Below are 11,922 nucleotides of genomic sequence, written 5' to 3'. Positions count from 1 at the left end.
GACAGTGGCTACACGTAGGGGGTGCTCAGGTGTGCACATGCACCCCCTGACTAAGGCAGCACCAGTTGCCCATGCCATGGGGCATAGTGTGGGGGGGCTCTGCCTGCCCTGGACAGCAGCACCCTGAGGATCTGCCACTGACTGCTGCTGCTGGCAGTGTGGGCTGTGCACCATGGGGTGGGGGTGTTTGGCAAGTTATAATGTTACTGCACAGTAGCACCAATTACAGCACATAAAGTTAGTGCCTGTTATCACACAGGTACTCAAATGCATGTGTAGATGTGCCCCTCGAATCTCTTTTCCCATGTCTAGAGTGCTGCCCATGGGTGAGTACAGGGGGGATGGCAGGGAAGGAAGGATAAATGGTCCCATACCAGGGAAACAAACTACAGCGGGGTATCTGTGGCCAAGGGGCACTTGTATCACAAGTCAAAGCCCCACAAAATGCATTCTTGCTCTTGAATTGCCCCTTTCTGAGCAGTTGGGGGGATTTTGCGAGCCAAATCAGAGCTGAACCCCACATGCACAGCTCCCTGGGCAGGCTCTGTGGCAGGAAGCCACCTTTGTTTCTCCCTGAAATCTCTGCTGTGACAATGTGATTAGGATGGGCCCAGCAGAGGAGACACACCTTTACACTATTTCTTTAGGTAACCTGAGATGGCTGCATTCCTGAGGGAGGGGGGAAACCTGCCCCCTCTGCCTACCGGACTGGTATCACCTACCAGGGTGTAGCACGGTGTCCGCAGCTCCTGCACTTTCATTTCACTTTCGTTTCCCTGTCCCAGCTCCGGAGCGGCAGCCAGAAGGGACCCGGAGTGAGGAGCAGAGTGTGGTGACAGGGGGCAGGGGGGCGTGCAGGGATTATGGAAGTGTGTGGGTGTTGGGGGCATAGTGGAAGGTATGGGGCAGGTGGTTGGGGGGCATGGGGCTAGGGGAGGAGGGGAGGTGTGGAGGGAGGTTTGGGGGCATGCTGGGAGGCATGTGACAGTGCAGGGCATGGGGAAGTGGGGGTTGGGGCATGGGGCTGGTGTGGCTGGTGGAATAGCAGGGGAGGCGTGGAGAGGTTGAGGGTTATAGTGGGAGGCATAGGGCAGGGGGATATTGGGGGAGCAAGGGAGGTGTGGGGGTTGGGCATATGATGGGAGGCATGTGGCGGGGGCATTGGGGTAGGAGGATTGGTGAGGGGGCAGGGGTTGGTCAGGGCACAGGGGAGGTGTGGGTTGGTGCAGGCATGATGGGAGGCATGGGGCAGGAGGGGCATGGAGGTGGGGGAAGGGAGGTTGTTGGGGCAGGGGGGCATGGGGTTGGTGGGGGCATGGGGCAGGGTGTGTGTTGGGGAGTTAGTGCAGGTCATGGGGTGCAAGTGGCATGGGGGGCTTTATGGGGGCATGGGGCAGGGGGTGTGTAGGGGTGGAGGGCATGAGGGCATAGGAGTTTGTCAGGGGGAAGGGGCATGGGGCTTGGTGGGGGCACGTAGCAGGTGGAATGGGGGAGGATGGGGGCCGCGAGCAGGCTGGGCCCGGTGAGGGGCATTGTCAGGCACCACAGAGGTGGATGGATGTGGGGCTGGGAGCAGAGAAGGGGCCTTGGCCATGTTGATCCCCCTTTCACAGCCTCCCCCCTGCTGTGATTGCTCAGCTCAGCCATGGCCGTCGAGGCCATCAGCCGCGGGCGAGCGGCCCTCCTGGCCCATCTCCCTGCGGAAACTGAGCTGCTCCTGGATGAGGTGGCCGCCCTGGGCATCATCACAGAAGAGGAGTACGAGGTGCTAGAGGCCTGCGCTGAGCCCCGGGAGAAGGTCCGGCGGTTGCTGGTGAAGGTGCAGAGGAAGGGGGAGGACAGCTGCCAGCAGCTCCTGAATTGCCTGCAAAGACTTTTTCCAGACCTGCCCCCTGATCTCTGGCCCCTGCAGCCTGGTAAGCCCAGATAAGGGAAGGGCAGGGGAGCTGGTGGGCTAGAGCAGAAGCTGAGTTGTCCCAGCTGTGGAGGGGCAGGGCAGCCAGGACACCTTGATTCTCACTAGACTGGAGCCCCCACCACCCTGCTATTGCATCCTTTCTCTCCCAGCTGACTTTGGACCTGGCCCTTTACCCCAGCCTGTAGCCTTCTCCACTGCAAAGCATCCACTATGTTTTTAGCTCTTTTTCTTGCTGCTCTGTTAACCCCAAGCAATAATAAATTCTCTCCATGCAGGTGGAAAAGTCCATGGAGACCCTTCTCCTTCATGTAAGAAATGCCCTAGTGGGGCACACATCACAGGGACAAATCTCCTACATTTCTTTCTTGTAGGGTCCTCACATCACAGGGACAAATCTCAAGATCTGGCTGGGGCCTCCTCCTCAGAGGAGGGGCAGCCCCAGCCTCCAGAAGGAGCCCTACCTGGAGAGAGAAATGATCTGGAGAAGCCAGAAGATGCCTTGCCCACGGGCGACACTCCCTTGGAAGACCCAGAAAATGTCCTAACCTCCAAGAGACGCGATCTAGAGGAAGCAGGAAGCCATTCGCCCCTTGAGAGAAACGAGAGAGACCATCCAGAAGGTGCCTCCCCCATGAATGGCGATGCTCTGAAGACTCAAATCCCTGTGAGAAAACACAGGCAGGAGAATCCAGAGGGTGACACACTACAAGAGAAAAGTCAAGGAGCGGCTTCAGAAGGGATGCTGTCCATTGAGAAAAATGACATGGGGAAGCCAGCAGGTCCCTTTCCTATGAAGGTAGATACAGAGGATCAAAAAGTCACAGCGAAACCCCATCTGGAGGCTCCAGAAGGTGCCATGTCCTTTGGGATGAGAGGAGATGCTGGGCCCTGGGAGAGAGGAGATGCTGAAGGTACACAACACTTCCTACCATGCAGCGGGTGTGAAATTGGGCTAGATGCAGGAAAAGGTCCAGTTCTTTGCTTAGTTAGGTGATGGCTGGAAAGAGGAGGGCTGGCTGGTGTCCAGTCTTGGCAAGGAGCATTTCTGCTGTGCCAATGAGATCCACGGTGCTGGCAGGGAATGCCACCCTGAGCTCGGTGTCAGTGGGGGGTGTTGCAAGCAGCCTTTCCTGGCCTTCAAGTACTCGTCCCAGTGCATGGCAGTGTGATGAGGGGCTCTTTAGTTGGATGTCTGGACAAAAACTAACCTACTTAACCTTTGGTTGTTCCATAGGCTCTAGAGAGAGATCCTGCCCAGATAAGGAAAGCAAGGAAGAGAGCATGGAAAGTTGGGTGGTTCTGCAAAGCCTATCTGGAAAATGTTAGCAACTTTTCTTTTTCTATTCTGCTACCACATTGTTCAAACATTTTGGCAGTGGAATAGATACCTCGGGAAGTTGTCCATCCCTGGAGGTGTTCAAGAAGTGATTGGGCAGGCACTGGTTAGGGATGATCTAGGCCTAGCCATAGATCCCTATGGGGATTACCCAGGCGTCTGGGCTTTGCTGGTTGCCAAATGGAGCTGGGAGGGAATATGTGTCCCCCACTTTCTGCTACATGTATCCAGATATTTTTAAGCCTTCCTCAGAGGCATTGGGTGTTGGCTGCTGGGGATTTTGACTGAAATGTGCCAGTTCTCCCGGTTAGAGGGTCTTGCCCTTCTGCTCGGGGTCAGACCGATGCTGCGTTGGGGTCAGGAGGGAATTTTCCCCCGTGGACAGACTGGTATGGACTTGGTGGGGAGGGGGAGGGTTGCCTTCCTTTGAAGATCTCTTATGGAGCTATTAACTTTCTACAGAAGCAGGCTGTCGTTGTCCCCCTGACTTCCCCGGGGCAGGTTCACATGTGATATCTGTGTTTTGTAGCCTCCCTGGGCTCTGTCTCAGCTCTGTAAGAGTAGCAGGGTCTGGTGAGTTAGAGACAAGGTGCCTTCTGAGCCAGGACACTGGGTTCAATCCGCAGAGCTGGGAGCGGGGTGAAAGCTAGTGGGCTAGGGCAGGGAGGGCTAGGAGCCTGGGCGCTGGGTAATAGACGGACTTTTAGGAAGAGAGATGTGAGGGGCTCAATGAGAGAGGCCCTGGAAGAGATCCAGCCCTGGCATCGTCCAGGTTTGGCCTGGTGATAGCTGCTTTGTCTGTTGTTAGAGCAATAGAAGTGGTTGGTTGTGCTCCCATGGGCTGTAGACCCCTTGCGATGGGGCGTTTTGGGCTGGTGCTTTCTTTCTCAGTCTCAAGCCTTCTAATGTGGGGCGGTGGGATATGTGCCAGGGACACTGATATCACATACTCCTCCTGAGTAAGCTTGCTCTTTTCCTCTCGATTCTTAGCGGGGGGCCAAGCTGCTATGTTTCCGGGCTCTGATGTATCCAGGCGAGCAGAGACTCTGGGAGATGATGCATCAATGGAAGGAATCGAGTCAGAGACTTCAGAAGCATCTCCTGCAAAGTTTAATGCAGGTAAAGCCCAGGCAATGCTTTCTTAATCCCTCTGCCAAGCCAAGTGCCCCAGCTGTAGTGTTGTGGGGAAACGGTTGCTGGATCTCCACGCTGCATATGCCCCCAGCTCCCAGGGGTCCTCCATATCATTAATCTGCAGAGGACCAAAAGGATCCAGTATTAGTGCATGAATAAATGTTACAAATTATAGGGAGGTTTGGTAAGAGAACAGAAATCCAGTATTAGTGTATGAGTACGTGTTATAAACTATAGGTAGGGTCGGTAGGAGATCAGAAATCCCATTTTTACAGAGGATTCCAAGATTTGACATTTGCTCTCGGTCCATTTTGGAGCGCAGTATGGGACTAGTGTCAAAGACCCAAGAGGTCACTTCCAGCTTGAAACCTAAACAATATAAAATTGTCTACAAAAGACAATTCCAGAGGGAAGGAAAAATATATGTATATTTTTGGATGGACCAAATGATTTTTGTTTCACCTCAGGTGAAGAATTTCCACGTCAACTTTTTCTTTATGTGCGTTGCTGCGCAGTAATTAATTGGACAACAATTTGCTACGTGCATGATGCAGGTATCAAATTTACACTCAAAGTGGCAGGCCTAAGTCGCCATATTTACCGTGCAGTATGGGTGTGCATGTGTAGACGTGCACCCGTATTGCACAGTTATTTCGGTTACTGTGTGCACATGTAGGCGCACCCACAGGGAATCATTTACTTAATAGAGCAAAGTAGGAATGGATTCCTTTGAACCTCTGACCATATTGAGTTCAACACTCATGGGCCCAGAGAATGATGTGTTTAGGATGAGAAAAAAGAAAATGAAACGGGGAACATAAGAGTAAAAAATGGTTGCTGTTGGACACTCCAAAGGAGGGACCCCACCTATTAGATATCATTTTCTTTTATACCTTTCTTAGTACATTAGCATTGGCTTGTGCTTGCGAAAATACCCAACCATTTACTAACTAAACTTCTACTCTATCCAGTCTGGTTACGTTGTTCACGTGAATACCGAGGTTTAACCCTCGTGACTGCATGCTCTATATTCTCTCACCAAATAGTCTGCCTCTTCTAAAAACAATCCTTGTACTTCTTTCAAGGTTCCTTCTTGACCGGATTCAGCTAGTTTCGTATCTTATCAGTAGCCCTTACACAGCACTTCTCTTTTCAACTGTCTAGTACGTGCTGTGTCCGCTCCTATGTATTGAGGTTAAACGTAAAAGAAATGGCCTTACTTCTATATTGCAAAATCCACTCACAACAATAGGCCCCCCATTGCCCAGGTGGTAACATCTTGCTTTTCTTCTGCAGGGAGGAGACGAGCCTTAGAAAGAGTCCTGTCTATGCTGAGGCTCAAGAAACTGAAAAAGCAGAAGCTCCAGCTGAATGACATCCTGGAAATCAGGGCAGAAAGTCTCGAGGACCGGACTCCTCACACACTGGAAGATTTACCGTGGCATTTTCTCAGAAACATCATGGCTCTGAAAGGGACGGCCAGAAACACCAGCCTTGCACGTGAGCCGTCGCAGGATGACTCAAGTGAGGATGAGGAAGGTGACATGGAGAGGGACGTATTTTCTCTGGGGGAATCCACCACCGGAGCTTCGCTGCACCCCCTGGATGTGCTGTGCGCCGTCCTTCATTGCTCAGACAGCTTCCTGCAACAGGAGATCCTGTCCAAAATGGCCATGTGCCAGTTTGCCCTCCCTCTGCTGCTCCCACCCCTCGACACCCCCAAGTGCACTCTCCTACTGTGGGCCATGCGGGATATTGTGAAGAAGTGGAGGTCGCACTCCCTGGCCAAGAGCAGAGGGTTCATAGAGGACAGCCTGGTACTTGCCCAGATGCCAGTCATTTCCTTCGTGCGGCTGGGGCCCTGCAGCCTCTCCAAGTCCAAGCTCCTCAACGAGGTGCTCAGCCCCACCCAGCAGCACCACGATTTCTTTGTTCACCGGGACATGGAGTCTGGGAACATCCCTCGGGTAATTGCAGATGGGCTGGTTGAGATCTCCTGGTATTTCCCACAGGGAAGGGAGAATTTGGATCTTTTCCCTGAGCCTGTTGCAGTGATGAACCTGCGTGGAGACGTTAAGTCACACTGGCCACAGTTTAGCTTCATGACAGAGGTCTCCTCCACGGTGTTCATTCTCGTGGAGAGCATTGATGAGGGGCAATATGACCTGCTATCATCTCTGCATGGATCAGCTATGAAATATTACTTCGTTTTGAACAACAAGGGTGAGAAAGCCAAACAGACGATAGGATTCCTCAATAAATTAGCCCCATTGTTGAAGATGACCAAAGCACAGCTTCTGGTGAAAGAAAAGGGCACAAACAGCGCCGAGCTAGTGAAGAAGCTAGGAGGCACCTTGCGGGACATCATGGGCTCATTTCAGAAGAGCACAAACATCCAGACCCAAGCCTTGACTGCACGGGAGCTGGGCATCCAGGTGGATGAGGATGGCGATGAATGCCAGAGGGCCATGAAGTTCGTCGAAGAGATCACAGTGGAAATTCGGGACGTGGCTGAGTACAAGAGGGAGATGCTGAAGCTGCAAGGGGAGCTGTGGAAAAACCTGGCCAAGGTTGAAAAAGAGTTGTGCCGGATGAAAGGGCAGAGGGATGTCCCACCCGAAGACTACCTTGCTCAGCTGAGGGGCAAGCAGGTGAAGCTCCGGGAGCAGCAGAACGAGTGCGACCTCACCAGCGGGATGGTGAAGTTCATCAACGGCATTGGGCAGCTGCCTCCAGTGGAGAAGCATCTCTTCCTGCGATGGCTGAAGTTTCACCTGGATGGCATTGCCCGAGGGAACCTCTCCAGGCTCAGGGCTAAGTACAAAGAGAAATGTCACACGTCAGGAGTTGAAGCAAGGGAGCTGGCCAAACTGGACGAATTAATCTCTGCCAGCTCCTTGGGGGTGGAGCACTTCATGCGGGAGCTGGGGCAGTTCTACGAGGCTGAATGCATGATGGTCAAAGAAAAGAAGATGGAGCATGCTCAAAGGCAATTCATCCATCTGCCTGGCATTGCAGCTGACCTAATGCTGGAAGGATTTCCCATGGAGCTGATCGATGGAGATGCCTCCAACATCCCGCTGCAGTGGGTGACAGATGTCTTGACTCAGCTCCAGGCCAAGGTGGGCGGAAAGTCTCGGATGCTCGTGTTAACAGTGCTGGGAGTGCAGAGCACGGGGAAATCCACCCTGCTCAACACCATGTTTGGCCTGCAGTTTGCTGTGAGCAGCGGCCGATGCACGCGAGGGGCTTTCATGTCGCTCATCAAGGTGGCAGAGTCCTTCCGGCAGGAACTGGGCTGTGATTTTATCCTGGTGATTGACACCGAAGGCTTGAAAGCCCCTGAACTGGCCAAGCTGGAGAGCAGCTTTGAACATGACAACGAGCTGGCCACCCTGGTGATCGGGCTGAGTGACATCACCATCGTGAACATGGCCATGGAGAATGCCACCGAGATGAAGGACATCCTGCAAATTGTGGTCCATGCCTTTCTCAGGATGGGGGAGATCGGGATCAAACCCAACTGCCAGTTTGTCCATCAAAACGTCAGCGATGTGTCTGCCCATGACCAAAACATGAGGGACAGGAAACACCTCTTGGAGCAGCTGAACCAAATGACCAAAGCTGCGGCAAAGATGGAGAAACAATGCCGGGAGAGGAAATTTTCGGACATCATGTATTATGACCCGGAGAAACACAACTGGTACATCCCTGGGCTGTGGCATGGTGTCCCCCCCATGGCCCCAGTGAACATGGGATACAGTGAAAGTGTATATGAGTTGAAGAAATACCTGTTTGAGTACCTGAGGTGCCGTTCATATCCTGGGCACCTCAAGGACATCCCTCAGTTCACCAAATGGCTAGCGAGCCTGTGGAAGGCAGTGAAACACGAGAATTTCATCTTCAGCTTCAGAAACAGCCTTGTGGCTGAGGCTTACAACCACCTCTCTGCACAGTATGTGGAGTGGGAGTGGGCTTTCCGCAAAGAGGTCCATCTCTGGGTATCGAAAGCAGAAACAGCCATCCAGAACCAGTCACTGGACAACCTCAGTCCGGACACCTTGGAGAAGCTGCGTCTAGAAGGCCACCAGCTGCTGTGTGAAGGGGAGCAGAGGACCCTGGAGAGTCTACAGAGCTACTTTGAGAGTGGCAGAGAGGGCCTGCATCTCATAGAAAAATACAGAGAGGAGTTTCTGCGGAGCACCGAGTTCCTTCGGCTTGAACTGCAGAGGTACTCGACGGAGAAGTATGATGAAGCCATTCGCATTCAGAGAGGCAGGAGAAGGATAGATCTCTTGCAAGCCGGCTACATGAAAACCATTGAAGGGGAGGTGGATAAGCTTTTGAGGGACTGCCAGGAGAGGGAGGGGGAGCTGACACTTGAAGAGCTGGAGGAGGAGTTCAAGCGAATGTGGCAGAAGACGCTGTCAGAGCTGCCTCTGGAGGGGTTACGGCACCACCACGTTCTTGAGAACATGTATTTCCAGCTGCACAGAGACCTGCAGAACAAAGGCAGCATGGTCAACCAGATGTTGCACAAAGTCCAGACCTTGCTCACCTACCAGCGCCAAGTCTTCCAGATGAAGAATGAGTACCTGGACTTGTCTTTGTTCAAAGCCATGCGTGAGGTTTTCACACACGATTGTTGGCACAGAGCTGAAGACTTCTCCAAGGCTTTGATGGAGGAATGCCGGGGCTATGTCAGGCAGAAAGTCCAGGCCCAGGGCGATTATGATGAAACCTACTGCGGCGAGCTGCTTCGGATCATCAATGCAAGGCTGCAGGGAGAGGACATTCAGAAACTTAAAACTATGCTGAGCTTTGAAGTTGACCTGAAGCTGCACATATTAGGGGAGGCAGCTGGTGCCTTCCAGGAGATGCACGAAGACTTCATCAAGAAAAACGACCCTCAGCATCGCCTGGAGAAGCTGAGGCCACAGTATTTCTCCACCTTCCGAGACCTTTACTACGAAAAAGATGCCTGTCGAAAAAAGGCTGGTGATTTCTGTGACCAGTGCCTGAGGCCTGCCTTGGAGGAATACGTGAGGAAAAGACTTGGGATTGCAATAGTGGACAATTTCCTCAGCAGTGGGCAATCTATGGAATACAGCAGCCGGAGTTTCTTCCAGTTCTCTGTGCAGAAGAAGCTCCTGGAGGAGATGAACTTTGACAACTATGTGAAGTACGCAAGGAACTATGAAGACTTTGTCAAAACCTGGATCCGTACACAATTGGTGGATCACTACCAAGTGCCCAAAGCCTTCAGGAAGCTGCAAAAAGACATTTTAGATGCAATCATAAAAAAAGTCCAGGAAGCATTGCAAAGCTCTGAGCATCAAGGTCCCCAGACGATCTCCCAGTTCTTGGACCACTTCTGCCAAGTGCTAGACAAAGAGTTAGTCCTCTCAAAGGACAGTTTAGACGTGATCCTATTCAAGAACACGGCCACTGTCGGGCAGTTCTCTGGGGACATACAGATGTTCCTCCCCGAGGTTGGAGAGAGCCTGCTCTCCATGTGGCAGGGCCTCGGGGTGGAAGAGACGCTCTCTCACCTTCACTTCCAGCCCCAGGAAGAAATTTTCAAGCGAGTCTTTGGCTGTGGGAAGCAGTGCCCATTCTGCAAGGTCCCCTGTGAAGCAGGAGGCAATGACCACAAGGAGCATTTTGCATCTGTGCATCGGCCTAAAGGACTGGGGACATACCGATGTATAAGCACAAGCTGCCTGGTGTATTCTTTGTGTTCCTCCGATGTGGTTTCCACAACACAGTTCAAAAACTCAGACACCTCCTTTGAACTGCACCCCTACCGAGAGTATCGTCAGGTCTACCCTGACTGGCGCATTCAGCCTGATCCCAGCATCACTGCCTCCGACTACTGGAAGTTCATCTTTGCCAAATTCAATCACAGGTTTGCCAAAGAATACAATGCAAAGCCAGCAGATCTCCCCAACGAGTGGCTGAAAATCACCAAAGACCAAGCTCTGGATAGCATCCGAGAAGCCTTCAACATGCCATAGAGCCTAGACCCTCCTTTGTAGCGGTGTGGTTTTTTGAGCCAGATTCTAGCACTGTCCTTTGCTTTGCCAAGTCAGATTACCTTTGTACATGGTGTCGGAGAAGCTTTGTACCTGTACTATTTCCTCAATAGAGTATTAGGAAAACTGAATAAAAGAAGAGCAGAAACTCTATCACGTGGCTTCCTGTTCATTTTATAGTGGGTCACTAGTAAAGCCAGGCCCATTAGATCCACTTGAGGCTTGCTGGGGTAGGGATGCCTTCCAGGACAATCTCAGTTTGTTCCTTGGGTGAAGTGGCAGCACAGTGGAAAGAAACTCAGGGCTCTGGGTGTCCCTGGGGAAAATGTTGTGTGGCTCAAGTCAGGGAAGTTGGCGGAGATGAGCTCTTCTCTTCTGGCACATTCACTAGGAGCTGCAGGATAACGGCGGCATCTCTTGCTGTGTCACTGAGTGAAGAGCAGGGGTCTGCACACCCAACCTCATTCACAGGAGGGAGATAGGATGCCCTGATAGCAGAGCATGAGACTCCTGATGAACAGGCTTATCCAAGTGAGGAAAGGAGGGGAGTCGTGCATGATGAGAAACAACTGTGTAAGCCAACAGCAAAAGGACAGGATTTGCGGGGAGGGAAGAGGACTTGGAAACAGTTCTGGAAGTGGCAACAGGCCCTTGAGATCCCATTTTGCAGAGTTTGGGTGCAATTCACTGCATGTTGACCCCCAGCTGTGCACAGGTGTGTGGGGTGGGGGGCAATGCAGAGGGGCTGTGGGAGGAGGGGTTCCTGGATTGCCTTTGTCGCTGCAAAGAGTGGGAATGGGGCAGAGGTGACGGGTGCTGGAAAGAATGGGAGTGGGGAAGGAAGAGCGGGGACTGCAGTTGCCATAGGGCAGTGGGGAAGAGAGGGTTGCCTGTTCTCCGGCCAGGGAAAGGGCTGGGTTGGGGGCAGCAGTGACCTCTGTGGCTGGGCTGCTGCAAGTGCCTGTGCTCAGAGGGGCTGAGCAGCCAGGAGCCACTGCCCGGGAAGCGGGGGAAAGATTGGGGAGGGGGCTGTGGCCAGGCTGCCCACAGGGCACTGCAGCCCTATCCCAGGGCAGGGGTGCCACAAGCCTCCCTCCTCTTCCCTCCAGCCCATGCAGGGGCCCGACCTGCTCCCCCACCACCTGCATTAATTGGAGTCGCAGCACTCTGGCCCGGGCAGGATGGGAACAGCTGGGGTCCCTCTGACAGGGCTGGGGGCGGGGGCAGGTACCTGTGGGTTGGGAGTGAAGAGAGCACTGGCAGCGCCAGGGGGCTGCGGGTCTACAGTAAGGGGCACCAGCATGGGGGGTGGGGTTCCAAGTTTGCCCATTTGTTAGGGCCACATTTCTGAGGGTCTCTGTAATTCTACCGATGTACTGCTTGTGTCACTTGTGTTTCTATATGGAGCTGTGTCTCTCCCTTTTGCAAGTCCTCAGTCCCATGGGCCTACCCTGCAGGACTCAGGGTCAATGGGGCTGGGCTCCTCCAGCCACCGAATC

At 53.1% G+C, this 11,922-nt stretch overlaps 1 protein-coding gene across 1 annotated transcript; it reads left to right on the top strand.

Annotated features, from left to right (window-relative positions):
* The first annotated feature begins 722 nt into the window (after positions 1-722).
* Positions 723-10,561, top strand: LOC149861885 (interferon-induced very large GTPase 1-like). Its single transcript, XM_090054577.1, has 5 exons — positions 723-815; positions 1,639-1,916; positions 2,290-2,829; positions 4,245-4,373; positions 5,685-10,561. The coding sequence occupies exons 2-5, from the start codon at positions 1,646-1,648 to the stop codon at positions 10,403-10,405; spliced, it is 5,661 nt and encodes a 1,886-aa protein (XP_089910703.1). The 5' UTR covers positions 723-815; positions 1,639-1,645; the 3' UTR covers positions 10,406-10,561.
* Positions 10,562-11,922: the final 1,361 nt, after the last annotated feature.

The sequence above is a fragment of the Crocodylus siamensis genome, chromosome 6 (genome assembly GCF_052110815.1).
Source record: "Crocodylus siamensis isolate JL-2025a chromosome 6, ASM5211081v1, whole genome shotgun sequence".
In the NCBI taxonomy this organism is placed as follows: Eukaryota; Metazoa; Chordata; order Crocodylia; family Crocodylidae; genus Crocodylus; species Crocodylus siamensis.
This window is presented reverse-complemented; position numbering and strand designations above follow the sequence as displayed.

Excerpts from the sequence above, each read along its gene's own strand:
- LOC149861885 (XM_090054577.1), top strand. The coding sequence starts at position 1,646 with ATGGCCGTCGAGGCCATCAGCCGCGGGCGAGCGGCCCTCCTGGCCCAT. Across the intron at positions 1,917-2,289 it reads TCTCTGGCCCCTGCAGCCTG|GGTCCTCACATCACAGGGAC; the intron begins GTAAGCCCAGAT and ends TCTTTCTTGTAG. Across the intron at positions 2,830-4,244 it reads GGAGAGAGGAGATGCTGAAG|CGGGGGGCCAAGCTGCTATG; the intron begins GTACACAACACT and ends CTCGATTCTTAG.